The sequence below is a fragment of the Dermacentor albipictus genome, chromosome 1 (assembly GCF_038994185.2).
Source record: "Dermacentor albipictus isolate Rhodes 1998 colony chromosome 1, USDA_Dalb.pri_finalv2, whole genome shotgun sequence".
NCBI classification, from domain to species: domain Eukaryota; kingdom Metazoa; phylum Arthropoda; class Arachnida; order Ixodida; family Ixodidae; genus Dermacentor; species Dermacentor albipictus.
Window position 1 is genome coordinate 313,943,627 of NC_091821.1, and position 15,042 is coordinate 313,958,668.

The 15,042-nt window shown below is 45.2% G+C and overlaps 1 protein-coding gene across 3 annotated transcripts in view; it reads right to left on the reverse strand.

Moving 5' to 3' along the window:
• Positions 1–15,042, reverse strand: part of LOC135904609 (FERM, ARHGEF and pleckstrin domain-containing protein 2-like) — a 220,828-nt gene that overhangs the window by 119,372 nt on the left and 86,414 nt on the right. For all 3 annotated transcript variants that reach the window (XM_065435478.2, XM_065435463.2, XM_065435487.2), the window contains one exon: positions 9,845–10,035. In XM_065435478.2, the coding sequence (XP_065291550.2) occupies positions 9,845–10,035 (191 nt within the window). The remainder of the gene's footprint in view (positions 1–9,844; positions 10,036–15,042) is intronic.

The window sequence follows — 15,042 nt, forward strand, 5'->3', positions numbered from 1 at the left end:
CCCTAATGAAATCTTTGCATTACAGGATGCCAAATCAGCATCAAGCTGACAAACGATGAGGTCTATGTTTTCCCATCTATTTGATCCTTGGGCCATGGGTTGAGCATGGTACATATAGTGAAAGAGGACACACTAGAGAAGATAACAAGCAGCAAATCCACTATAGAACAAGAGAGAAAGACGTGCCATTCCTGGGCTTGACCCATCATCTCATAAAATTGAGATAGCCAATGGATGGACGAAAAAACTTTAATAAAGTCCATCGGGAAGTGCATTAGTACAAAGCGGGTTGCTTCCATGTCGGGACAGAAAGACCTAGCCTCTCCGCTGCGTTGCGGGCCCATTGGACTGCCCATACTTGGGTTTCAAAATCGAGACTGCGTAGGGCAGTCTCCCACTTGGACGACGTAGCATCGTCGTCACCCCGTAACATGGGGCACCGCTAGAGCATATGATTTAAGTTGGCAAAGTCTGAGCAAAGGGTGAAATGCTTGACGTTTAAATTTTGGGATAGATCCGGTGTAAGAGGGTGGGGCTAAGATATGCCCCGACTTGCAAGAGTCTCAGTGTCAATGTCTGAGGTCTGTTCAATTTACTGCACGGGGGTGGATACTTCCGCCTCCCCAGATAAATGTACTTTTCGAGTTCGTTGTACGAGGCAGGGGGATCTCTACTGTCCGGAGCCTCAGCACTGTGCCACCCGATAGCTACATGGTCGACAACTTCTTGCGTAGCTCTGTGGCAAGTAGCACAAGACCAAGCTACATATGCTGTTAGCAGACAATTTGGAGCACGAGTTTGTTTTACGCACAGAGGCGCCATGTTGCTACAGGAAAAGAATATATACCAAATTCAGTACTCTACACGAGCAAGTGATTAAATGAGAGGTAAAGATACTACTGAACAGTAGAAAAGGAATGTCTAGTTCTTGTGTGGAAAGTAAATACCTTTTACATGTGCTTTTATGGAAGCCACATTGGGGTGAATGTGAAGCTGGCCAATGCCAGAGTAATAAGATTGAGCCTTAAACTATAAAAATATAGGGGTATCTCCAGAGAATAGAAAATGTCAGCAGATTTCTGCATCTTTTTTTGTGAGATATTGCAATTGTTTTTTTTCTTGTGCTTTTTCATGTTTAGCTTAATTACGTTTTGTTCTGTATAGTGTGCAAGGAAATATGTAGTAGTAGTCATGTGTACCAAAGTGAGGATATGCACATGAGCCACAACAGCTCACACAAAAAGTGAAAAATGAATAAGGAGCTACACGCGGAAAAAACATAAGGACACTCAGCTGAAGAAAGAAGCCCAGCTGTGGTCTGAGACAGCATGATCACCTTTGGGTTGGGCCACATGGGCATCAGAGTCACCAATGCTGAATAAGCACTATGCTTTCAGGGAAATTCCGCAAATATCAAAGAACTTTGTTTTCTTCTTTTCCTGACTGATTGAAAATTCTACACTTCCAGCAGCATGTTTAGTTGTTCTCATTAGTTGACTTGTATGCATATTTTTCTGCTGCATGACCTTTTGTATTTGTTGCACATTCACTGCCCCTACAAGTGTTTCTCATGACCAACCAGTTCCTATGAAGTGCCTTACATCTTGAGACCATGGCAATGTATAATGCCTACTTAGTTTTTCCATCATCAAACAAACTTATGAAGGTTATTAATAGGGTCACAGAAAAAAAAAACAGCATCCTTTCGGAGGTTTGCTGCTTGTGAGTGTGATGAGAAACACTCAAGTGCATATATAGCCAGCAAATCATCTATTATGTACTCCCTGTCCTTTTCAAGTGGTTGGTGATAAGTGGTATGAACCAGCTGGACCCATATTCTTCATTGGTCACTTTACGGGATGACATAGCAGGCACAGCGGCTCCTCATTGGAAAAAAAAAGCATCTAAACAATAAATGCAAACTGAAAGTGACACCTCTAAATGTGACCGTCAAACAATATAACCCTAGGTGTGCAAATATGAAACCATGGAAGCATGCCAATGATGTAAAGAAGTCACAAGGTTCATTGCCATAAGCATCAAATGAAAAAGCAAGAGCTGTGAATGATTTTCTATGTGCTGTTTATCCTTTCATACCACATCTGTCTCGTCTCTGCCATGATGACCATTCAGCATGTGACACCCATAATGAATGCCTTCGATGCGAGGAACTGCACTTAACTTGCCATTTGCATCAGTGCCTATGCCCACTGTTTTAAAGCGAAGCTCTTCTGCCGACTTTCTGGGCACTGCTGCGATGGTCTTACCGCGCATGCTGCTGGGTTTCTTGCAACATCACTAGATGGTGCTCGCCTCCACGCATCCTAGAGTTGCTGTATATGCTCCCTACGGGAGTAGAGTTGCGCTTAGATCTGCCATCTTGCCCGCTGATGTGTTCATGTTAAGCAGGAAAGCCACTTCTCTTGAATGTAGGAAATGGCATGGCACAGTGGCCAAGTGTGCTTGCTTGTTCATTCCACGTTGTCGTCGGCAAGAAAACTTTCACATCAAAAAAAAAAAGGGGGGCAACTCGAAGAAAGAACCAATTTAGATAAAACTGATGCTATAATTTTTCATTGCAAGTCACTATTGGCAGAAACTTTTTTTTTTATATATTGTGACACGCTGACGAAGAAGATGTTTTAATCATCATCGGAAGACGATGTTCTGGTCTTTGCATGCTGTCTACCATCTTGTCAGCTGCTATAATTATTGTAAATATTCTGTAAATACACGTCTGACTGTTTTTAACCCCGTAACATTTTTGGTGGAGGTGCGGGGTATCGAACCCCCTACCTCTCGAAAATATGGTCGTATCGGTCATATTTCACGTCACTGCCGGTCTTCGTGGTATTTGACCCCCTGGTCCTACCACCCATCCCACGGCCCTCATGCTGCTCCTCGGTTCGCCCCACAAACGCAGCCAGTACATTCTGGTGGCACTTCTCGTCCTACCCGCTCTAGCCACTCTCCTTTGCCACGTCGCCGCTTCTCCAGATCGCCCCCATCTCGCCGATCACTGTCCCCTAGCTCCTTCCGGCGCACCCTTCCGGAAAACTAACGGGTGCAGCACCTGGAGGTGATGCTGCCAAACCGACCCGACGCAAAAATCCTCTTTTGACTTTGTCCACACATTAGAATTTCATTAACGTGAATGTAGATGGTGTACCTGTTACGGCTCTGATTGACACTGGCACGCACATATCTATGATGAATGCTCAGCTTCGGAATCGTCTCAAGAAAGTCCTCACTTCTGCCTCTTCGCCTGTGGTCCAAGTCGCCGACGGTGGAACACCAGCCGTTATTGGCATGTGTCTGGCTCGCGTGAGTGTCGCTGGACATCATACTTCTGTTTTGTTTTATGTACTAGAGCACTGACCTCACAACCTCATCCTGGGCCTTGACTTTCTGTCTACCCATTCCGCTTTGATAGACTGTTCTGCTGGTGTTGTGCAACTCGCTCTACCTGCTGCTATTGACCCTCCCGATAGTGCTCCGATACGGCTATGTTCCACAGAGCATATTCGCCTCCCTCACCATGCCGTTACCTACATAGATGTCTTGCCCGTTCCACCTGTACCAGACGGTGACTACATCGTATCTCCTTATCCGGATGCCCTGCTCTCGCATAACGTCACTTCCCCTCACACCGTCGTTACCATTTCGGACAACACGTCCTGCCTTCCGCCTGTGAACTTTGGACTCTGTACACAAGTACTCCCACACGGAATATCTCTGGCGCAAATAACGCCAGCCAGAAACTACCACATTTCGGCTTTAACTTGTGACAGCTCTTCGTGTTCAACTCCTGCTTCGCCCCCTGTCCCTTCAGATTTGAATGCCCTAACAAAAATGATTGCTCCTGACTTTCCTCCCCAGCATGCTCAAGAACTACGCTGCCTCTTTGCCTCATACTGGGAAATATTTGACCTTGGAAACGCCCTCTAGGACAAACATCTGTCGTAAAACATTGAATAAACACCGGTGATGTGAGCCCGATCCATCGGCGACCCTACCGCGTCTCGCCTACTGAATGACATATCATCCAACATGAAGTTGACAAGATGCTTTCTCAAGACATCATCGAACCTTCTTGCAGCCCATGGGCATCCCTTGTTGTACTAGTTAAAAAGAAGGACAACAGTTGGCGATTTTGCGTCGATTATCGCCACCTCAACAAGGTAACAAAGAAAGACGTCTATCCGCTACCACGCATTGACGATGCCCTGGATTGCCTGCATGGATCACAATATTTTTCGTCCATCGACCTTCGCTCAGGCTAGTGGCAAATTGCCATCGATGACATGGACCGCGAAAGCCAGCTTTTTTTACTCCCGATGGCCTGTATCAGTTCAAAGTGATGCCTTTCAGTTTATGTAATGCCCCGGCCGCATTTGAACGAATGACGGACGCCGTCCTACACAGTTTCAAGTGGTCCACCTGCCTCTGTTACCTGGCCAACGTGATCGTTTTTTCTCCGACTTTTGCGACACACCTCGAGCGCCTATCGATGATCCTATCTGTTTTCCCTCAGGCAGGCTACAACTGAATTCGTCCAAGTGCCACTTCGGTCATCATGAAATTTCTGTGCTCGGGCATCTCATCGATTCTTCTGGTGTACGCCCTGATCACGATAAAATACGGGCAGTCAAAGACTTTCCCGTGTCAACATGTGCCAAGGATGTTTGCAGCATCTTCGGCCTTTGCTCCTACTTCCGTTGGTTTGTCCAAAATTTTGCGAACGTTGCGCGCCCTCTCAATCAGCTCCTCAAGGAAGACGCTGCATTAATTTGGGGCCCTGAGCAAGCTGGTGCTTTCACCGAGCTGATTGGGCTGCATATGTCCCTGCCCATTCTCACTCACTTTGATGTGTCAGCTCCAACAGAAGTCCTTACTGATGCCAGTGGCCACGGTATTGGAGCTATCTTGGCACAGAAACAACAAACGTGAGAACATGTTATTGCCTACACCAGCCGCCTTCTTTCCTCTGCGGAGAGCAATTATTCTATCACCGAACGCGAGTGTCTGGCTCCCGTTTAGGCAGTGAGTAAATTTCGCCCCTATTTGTACAGCCGCCAATTCACAGTCATCACTGATCACCACGCTCTGTGTTGGCTTTCGTACCTCAAAGATCCTTCAAGCCGCCTTGGCCGCTGGGCTCTGCGCCTTCAAGAATACAACTATTCAGTTGTATACAAGACCGGCCGGTTACATCAAGTCGCGCCATCCTGTCGACCCTCCTGACGTTTCTGCGGCCGGCATACCTGTCACCGTTCTCTCTCTGGCTGCTTTTCGTGACATTGGAGCCGAACAACGTCGGGACGCCTCCTTGCAACACCTTATTCAACGGCTCAGTTCAACGACACCTGATCCTTCCCTTCGCATGTTTGAACTTCAAGATGGTATATTGTACCGCTTTAACATGCACCCGGACAACCCTGCCTGACTCTTCGTTGTGCCTGAGCATCTGCGTCAGACTGTTCTCGCCCAGCTTCATGATGTACCGACTGCAGGTCACCTTGGTGTGTCCCGGACTTATGACCGCGTTCGTCGGCGCTTCTTTTGGCCTGGTTTATACCGTGACATCTGCCGTTATATCGCTGCATGTGATCTTTGTCAATGACGCAAAAAGCCGACCACACTACCTGCTGGTGACCTTCAACCACTTGACGTACCATCAGAACTATTCTTCCGTGTAGGTGTTGATCTTTTGGGCCATTTTCCTACGTCTGCTTCGGGAAACAAGTGGATTGCTGTAGCAACAGACTACGTCACCCAATATGCAATCACACGTGCTCTTCCAACAAGCTGTGCAACCGATGTCGCGGACTCCCTCCTAGAAAACGTCATCCTTCACGACGACGCCCCTCGACAGCTACACACCGACCGAGGCCGCTACTTTCTTTCTAAAGTTGTCAGTGACATTCTACACTCGTGCGCGACTAAACACAAACTTGCTACTGCTTACCATCTACAAACGAACGGTCTAACCGAGCGCCTTAACCGCACCCTTACTGACATGCTGTCCATGTATGTCTCCGATGACCATCGCGACTGGGACGTTGCGCTGCCGTTCGTTACTTTCGCGTATAATTCGTCTCGCCATGATACCGCAGGCTTCTCTCCATTCTTCCTCTTGTTTGGCCACGACCCTAGTTACCTTTCGACACCGTTCTGCCTGCTAGTTTGAATTCCACATTCGAGTACGCCCGTGAAGCCATCCTCAAAGCACAAGAAGCATGCCATATTGCTCAACGTCGACTTGTGGAGTCGCAGGACAATCGGCGGCGCTTATATGACGCCCATCATCGTGATGTCCATTACACACCGGGCACCCTGGTTCTCCGTTGGTCGCCGTCGTGACGCGTTGGCCTCTCGAAGAAGTTACTTTCACGCTACTCCGGCCCTTACCGTGTCTTGCGTCAAGTAACCGACGTCACATACGAAATCGCCCCTCTTGAGCCAACCGGGGCTCAGCATCGCTCCGACGTGGTCCACGTCGCGCATTTTAAGTTGCATCACTCGCCCGCCTCCTAACCAGCACCGAGCCGGTGCTTCAGCCGCCGGGGGTCATGTGACATGCTGAAGAAGATGTTTTAATCATCGTCGAAAGAAGACAATGTTTTGGTATGGCAATGCACAGAGGCTCGCCACGACAGTGGTGTGGAGGGTGGCAGTGCAGGCACAGCTGTGAAGTTGGCTTTCTCTCAAAAGCATGCCTTTTGTGCATATGACCAGATTTGGCAGATAGGGGCGCGAGCGGTGTGTTCAATCAAACGCGCAACTCTGCTCCCCAAGGCGAGCACGTACAGTAACTCTATGTATCCCGGCTGGCACTGCTATGCCAGCATTTAGCAGTTTGTGCGTATGCATGTGCTAGGCTGTATAGGTTGTGTGCTGGGTTGTAATAATTTAAACAATACAATCTTCCATAGATAGGAAGAGAGCACTATGAGCTGGTGTCTCGAACAGCGTGCTGGCCATGTAAGCACAAGGGGCACGTAAACACGCGCCAGGAAAATGGCTCCAAAGTATTCACTCAGCATCGAGGACACCCAGGCCCAAAAGAAGCGTCGTGTGGAACAGAAGCGTCTTCGCTACGCAGTGAAACATAGTGCAGACCGCAACTGTATGTATACAATGTATACATACAATTATAATAATTAATTGAATTACATACAGTGCCATAATTCAATTAAAGTTAAACACTTCTGCCACGGTGCGAAGTGCCATGTGAGGCAATGATAATGCTCTATCCTCTCGGAGATTATGAACAAGGACGTGCAACAATGCCTCAAGCAAACACATATCCCAATGTGTTGTGTGGACTACGCAGACAAACAGCAATGGTGCACGCAAGGCAACATTTTACATCAACTCACCACTCTCGTAGCGGACTAAACGGAAAAGAAATTACACATTCGCTGCCAACATGACCGCTAATTATTGTCAATCAAGGCAAACAGCATACAAAGCTTCGCTTACATCAATTCTCACAGTGTGTGGGATTCTCCAATTTGTTTTTTCTTCTTCTCCTCCCTCTTGGAGTGTGCAATTTAGAATACTGCTTTATCAGTTCACAAGAATGCATTTTAGTTGTAGTCTGCAATTATTTTACAGCATAGCTGTGTATGGCTCGGGTTCTGCGCATTTTTCGTGTCCGTCAACAAATCTGTGTGAGCAAAAACTATCATCATCAGCAATGGCTAGTGCCAGTGCTCATGCCCCAGCTCGCACTTTTCTTGTCGTCCTTTTCCACAGCTGGGTCCGTTGCCGCTCATCATGCCAGCGTTCCCGTACTGCCCCTCGCTCTGCAAAGGCACTGACGGCACCGGTGCCCTGTCAGTCGGTGTGGTGATTTTAGTCTCAAATTCTTTGCTTCAATATATAGCTCATGCCTTAGCCATTATTGTCTTCTTCCACAGCTGGCTCCGATGCCACTCCATCATGCTAGCATTTTCATACTGCCTCTCCCTCTGTGAAGGTGCTGGCAGTACTGACCCACTGCCAGTCAGTGCGGTGATTTTGGTCTCAAATTCTTTGTCTCAATATATTGCGAAATCAAAACACAAATGTATATAATGTATGTATAACACGAATTACTGCGGATGCATAAAAATAAATGTGTGTGTGTACCTTTTTTCAAAATTCAGTGTCTCCTCTTTGTCGTGTGCTACACAGCTTCGCTGGTCGTTCACCTTCACAGAGTGGAATAGCTCATCAATTTTCTTGATAGGAATAGCAAACACCATTAACATGTATTCATGAGGAACTGCTACCACATTACACTGTACGACATACAAGGACCTACTGTTTGCAGTGTAAATCATGTTGGTGCCGTAGCTAAGCAGTTAAGTCTTCCCAAGCCATAGGCCCTCAATCCGAATCTAGTGGGTGCCAGAAAATTTACTCTTACGGAGCCGTTTGACCATCTCAGCTACAGAGATGAAGCTGTACCCTTATGCTATCTCAAGTCATTCAGGAGCTACCAAGCTGACTAGTGTGAAAATGTGGTCACATGCAATGAAGAGAAAGGTTATACCAGAGCAAAAATTAATGCTCTTAATGGCATGTGACCACATTTTGTGTGAAGCTTTTGTTCTGGCAACACCTTCACGCAAGAAGTAGCACGAGGTGGTGGTGGAATGATTTCATTTCATTATCTTGGAAGCTGATGACAGTGTTTGTGAAGCCGCAGTGGCATATTGTGATCATTTGGTTCATGCTAGACTTAATGTAAAAATAAGCGTCAGCTAGCCCAACTTTAAGTTCTACTCAAGCATGTGAATGTTTTTGAGTATGCTTGCAGAAAAGTCACATGTTTGTAGCAGAATGTGCATGTTCTTTGTAGTTAGCCTTTCTGCTGCTAATGGTGTTGCTGTTTGCTGACTTGCCTTTCTGTGTTCATCCTGGATACACTGATTGCTAGCGATGGTTCACAGCAGTCAAGAAGAGAAGACAGCAGTGAAAGTATTTGAAATTAGTGATTACTGGATTAGGCATGTGGAAGAAGCTGCCTCAGTGACTTGTTCCATAACCTACCAAGATAAAACGAAAGTGCACCATGATAAGCCTGATCCTCTTTGCTTTTTTTTTTCTTTTGAATAGTACCCCAAGCTGCTATTAAATTCATTTCAGGAAGAAATCACCTGGGATTTTTTCTGCAGTTATGGCAACTGTGCCCCTGCTCGCCTGCTTGTTTAACGTGCTAGACATACTGGCCAAATGTGCAAAATTTTCTTTACTTTCACTATCCAGTAGGGTTAATTATTTCATGCAGAAAGTGAGGTAAAGTGATACCATAAATTGCAGCACTTAGGCAACAAAGGTGCAGTTTCCACATATTGGTGCAGCTTTCTCAGCAACAGTATGCCACTATGAGATATACTCCTTGCTCCATGTGGCTGTGTTATTTATTAATCAGTAAATTATGCTGTTAACAACACAGGCACCTGCTGCCTACAGCAGTGCAGTCAGAATGCAAAAAATAAATGAGAGGAGAGTGTGCAACTAGTTCAATGTTTTACAAACACACTACAAATGGCTTCATATGTAAATGTGCGAGGGCCTGAATCAAAGCTTTGGGTGGCAAATAAGACTAACTATAATGGCTTTCCAGAATGCTCGTGCTGTGCCCCGATGGGTGCGTAAAACAGCAGCGAAGATTTTTTTATAAAAATAAGAGCACTTTAACTGTGATAATGAGGTTTATTGACACCTTTGCATGACTTCCGTACAACTGGTAAAGCATTCCGAAACAACCAGTGAAAGATGCCATAAATTATGTGCATGTGAGATCCCCCTTTTTGCTTTCCCACCAAGGATGCTGAGAAATGTCTCTGACCTTTCTGCAGGCATCACCAGCCAGGTCCTGTTTGTAGCAGGATGTTGAAAGCATTCCGTCGTTGCTAACACAATGCAAGTTGTTGTTGTTTGGTGGTGGCACTTGCTCTGGGCTGTGCTCTTCCCTCACGCAGGCTGTGCTCGGTGACGAGCACACTGGCAATGCGGTAGGAGGACTCAAATCAAGGGCAACTAAAATGGCAAGAAAGAAAAAAAAAAGGGGGCACGGCTTTTGGCATTACAAAACTAAAAATAAAAATAAATAGTCAAATGACCAATTAGAAAACCAAGTATGTGATGAGAACAGGAACCCTGAATGTCGCAGCTAGGAAGATAGCACCATTTCAAATCCTCACTGGAGACAAAATGAGTTCCAGCCATGCACTGCAATCAGCATGTCAGAGTGTTTCACTGAATGCAACCCCTGCCAAGAAGGCAGAACCCTTGAGGCAGCTGTGTTTGTCAACGTCAAGTTGCAGAAGCAACGAGTGTCATAATAATAGGAGTGCCAGATATATACGACTCTTCCTGCTCAACAGCTGGCTGATCTCCACTCGAATTTCACATAGAAATACCATTTTGCATGAACCTGAGCTTAATACCATGTTTGCGGGCCTTACTTGCCAGTTTTGGTCATAATAAATTCGAAGTTGTCCTTGTTTGGAGCAACGACTGTAAAAAAAAAATTTTTATTACACTGAAATGGAATGGTGGGAGCATTCAGTTGCAGTGGAACTGACAAGTTACGAGTGGCATCACTACAAACAACATCCAAATCAGTTTATTGTGGGCAAAACTTGCAAGTAATGCTTGAAAATGTGGTATTAAACTAAAATTCAAGCCAAATAACACCTCTGTGTGAAATTCAAGCAGAGATAAGCGAGCGGTTTTGGAGGAAGATTGAGGTGCACCTCGTGCTCCTGTTTATAGAGCACAGTACAAAACGAAGAACTGAAGAACTAAATTTCATCTATGAGCACAACATTATGGTGCCAAGTTCACGAACTCCATATTTGCATGAATATAGCGCAGTTGTAAATGTGAAAGATGGGGAGGAGACTTTTTCAATTAGAAGCACAATAACAGTAAGAGATCTCCCTAAGCTAAGGAACTTTGACAGCGCTATGACATACTGTCCAGCCACGGTAGCAGGATCCTAAACTCTCCTTAAAAAATAAAATGGTAAAGAACCACCTTGGATCATTGCATACATTCCTCATTGCTGCAGAGTAGCACTAGAATCCCACATTTTGTTGGAGACCCACACCCCCTCCAATAGGCAAGTCTGTGGTTATCCTTGCGACATCAGGAGCTTGTTTTTTACACGAAGCTCAGTCTCCTGGAGGATGACTTTCGTCAAGCTTTGAACGCACAAACATAGGAAAATAAATTTTGAGAGGAAAAAAGAATGAAAAAAAAAAAAAGAGCCTACCACACTATGTTCTGAACACGGTTCCGAGCATAGCACAAGGTGCTTTTTCTATGCAAACACGGTGAAGTAGAGAGAGACTGAAAATGAAGTAGGCCAGCCTAAATAGCGATGAGCAAGAATGAATAACTTCTGACCCACAAAGTTGGAGCACCAAGAGCATCTATGAAGACATGCTTTTACAAAACATTTAAGGTGTGGCCTAGATGATTTAAAAGTGCATTAAAAGAAAAGGAATCAATATCTCCTTATGAACATGTTTGCAACATAGCATAAAGCCTTCCGAGGCAGCACAGATTGTTTCAGCATATAAAAGGAGAGTACCAATGTGATGGAAGAAAGCAGAGACAGACAACAAGGGTAAACAATTTATTATAATATGTGTTCTAAGTCAGTGGCACAACAGGATGCAGCTAATTTTTCTCATGTACAGCATACCCATAGGAAAACATAAATTTAAGTCCTCCATTAAAAATTTTAATGGCGAGGCTGGTAACCAAGAAGTGCCTAATATAAAAATGACTAGTACCCCATGAAACTCTTTTAGTGGGGCGTTTCTCTAGGACAGCCAACCAAAGTGCTACTATGGCCAGTTAGTTAAATGTACTAATTCTACCATACCACAGATCCTTATCCATTTGCCTTAATAGCAGTGACTGCTTTGACATGCTGTGAATGAATACAATTAGTGTAGCACAACATTCTAAACATGCCAGCCCTACAAGCAATGTCATTAACAATGCCGGAGAAAACAGATGGCTGCAGAAGACTCAATGTCCCCTCTAACAGAGTATGTATTAGATGTGTGGGGCAGTGGTCAATGCTCTGTTGTGCTTGGTGTCACGGTGGTGCACCATAAGCCTAGACACCCATGGCAGTGTCATTGCATACAGAGAAGGTCAAGAAGGTCACAACAGCAAGCTTAGACGTTACAGACATGCTGCAGCAACAGAAGTGCGACAGAGCAGAAAAGACATACTAGCAGAAATGTTTCACTTATTGCGCTGAGGCGATACAGAATAAATGACAAGTGGACCAGACTGTAGATTTCCCAAGGAGAAAGACAAGCACAGAAATGAATGATAGCATCATGACGGACAATTCATTTATTACCATCATTGACTACTGTCTTCTTCAGATAAAGTCTGGTAGAGAAAAGAAAGCCTACAGCAAAACTAGTTATCGAGCCAACATGACACAAAGAGTTGTGCATGCCAAACTGACGCCATTAGCAGGAAGAAAGTCTGATAACAAAAATGCATGTGTACAATACAGACTGATCAACAGTACAGAAATTCCAAGGAAATGTTGCTGCTGTAGCCAACAACTGTAGTATCCAGATCATGCCGCAAAAATGTATGATGCTCTTAATTTAAAACGATTAATACCCCTGTCAAATTGGCAAATTTGGTGCCATTCTTATTGCACTTGGCATTTGAAGGCTGTCACACTAGGAAGTACAGTGATCCCTGCTGCAGCATGCACTCAACAGCAAATGCATTCAGTGGATATCCAGCTTCCAAAGAAAGAGCAGTGTAAGAGCAGTTGCAAAGGCAAAGAAAAAAAGCAGCAATTAGGAGTTTTGTTTTTCTTCACAAGTACTATTTCAGTTGTGTATGTTCTAGTTGACATTTAGCACTTTCAATGCCCACTCCTAGCGGCTACCACCACCACATCAAGACTCGACGTAGTTTGCCATTTTTTCTGCCTGTATCACAGCAAATTAGAGATTACTCAGGTGTGCAGTGGTGTTGCCATCCAAAAGGTTTCCCTGTATGCCATTCAAGGTGCATTATTTTTTATAATAAAAGGCAACATTAGTGACACCTTTCTGAATACTAGAAAGAATTTTCAGTGCTTTTTGTAGCAACGATCACCTCTACAATGTTTGCTCACTTTGTTAATGACCCTCCTTATGCAATGTGCGCTCCCTCATAGCAGCATTACATCTGCCCATCTGACTGGACTAACAAGATTGTAGCAAAGAGAGCAGGCCACAACACTAGCTGCCTCACAAGTGAAAGGAAACCTGTGTCTGTCAACTTGTTTCAACGAGGTGAAAAACTGCAAGCTTATGATGTCTATGCAGACTAGAAACATGCACCTAGATGCAAAAAGAAAACAAAGAAAAAGCATAAATTGTACGATTGCACTTGTGTAAAGCCAACTGATGTGCAGGGATGAAGTTTGCTGCACACACACCTCGTGGTATTGACACAACCATGACAGTTCTCATATATCAGTTGGAGTTCATGCTTTGGCTTTGGAATGCAGCAACTGCTAGTGAGCTAATAGCCAGGGTGCAGCTGGTGACTTTCAATATTCTTTTCTTTTGTTTTAGGTCTCCAATGATACTGACAGCAGATGTCACCTGTTGTGTGCTGTCATGGTGTCAGCACCATCAATGTCATAGCTTCCAAGTCTGCATGAAAATTGAAGTGTGGTTAATTTCCTCTACCAACAGCTCATGTTTTTTCACCAAGTAAGTGCAGAATGAATTCTAATATGTAGCCTGCCAGCGCTGCATGGGGCCATAGTGTGACACATCCGCTGCGAGCTTTCTTTTAGAAGTCTATTCCCAAGTGCCATGACCCAGCAATGGATCCGTAGTGGCCATAATACAGTAGAAACTCGTTCACACGTTTTGGAAAAAAAACACAAGAAAAAACGAGCCAACCGGGAAAACGTACGATCTAAAGTAAATAAAAAAATTTGACAGATTCAACTATTGTTGAGATCTACGTAATGTGAAGTGTCACGCGGATTGTTGCGGCACGAGACGCTGAGGCACATCGAGCTGATGGTGCTCGGGCGGCCAATATTTGCCTATTGAATGGTGTCTTAAGAGGGCGATGGGAAACCGAGACGAAATCTAGCTGGTGGGCGATGCCGGATGCCACTGAAACAAAATGTGATGCCCACATCGTGTCACCTGCAGCAGGGAACGGCAGCGCGTTTGGAGTATCCCCTACTAAAAGCATGCAGTACGCTACCAATGGCACTACGCGCCACGCGCTGTAAAACAGATAGGTGAAGATGCTTATTGAAATAGGTTTGGCAGCGATAGCTGTGAATGCAGCGTGCAACGACCTGGGCGGTGATTTGCTGGTACCGGAATAAGAAACTGCATGTGCGTGCCGTCGTTTTCATGTGAGACGGGCGGCTATATGCCGTCCTCAATCGCGCGCGCCTCGCGCCTTTTCTTGTTCACCTGGGATCTAGCGGCTGGAAAACGTATGCGATCGCAGTCTGCAGCAGGGAATAGCGGCACGTTTTGGTTATCGCCTATTAAAAGCGTGCGCTACGCTTTCGACGTCGCCACACGTTGTGAAACAGATAAGCGAGGATGCTTATCGCAGTAGGATTGGCGGCGATAGCTGTGAATGCCATATGTGACAATACAGGAGAAGATTTGCTGGTACCGAAATGAGAAACTGAGTGCGCGCCAGAATTTTCACGTGAGATGGGAGGGCGAGTATTGCGGTGAAGCTGCTGCAACGGGCAGCTAATAATGTTCTCGATTGGGCGTGCCTCACGGATTTTCTTATTTACATGGGATCTAGTGGTCGGAAAAACTATCATGTGATCGCAGTTTGGCAACATACTACTGAATGTTGGTGCTGAAAAAATGTTTTTCGGGAACGTATTAACCGGTGAAAATGATCATAACTCTATTCGATAACTTTTTGTGTTCTCGATTGCAAACTTTCATGCCAGGAAAACGTACATAACAGGAACGTATCAACAAGGTTCTACTGTATTTCAGCACG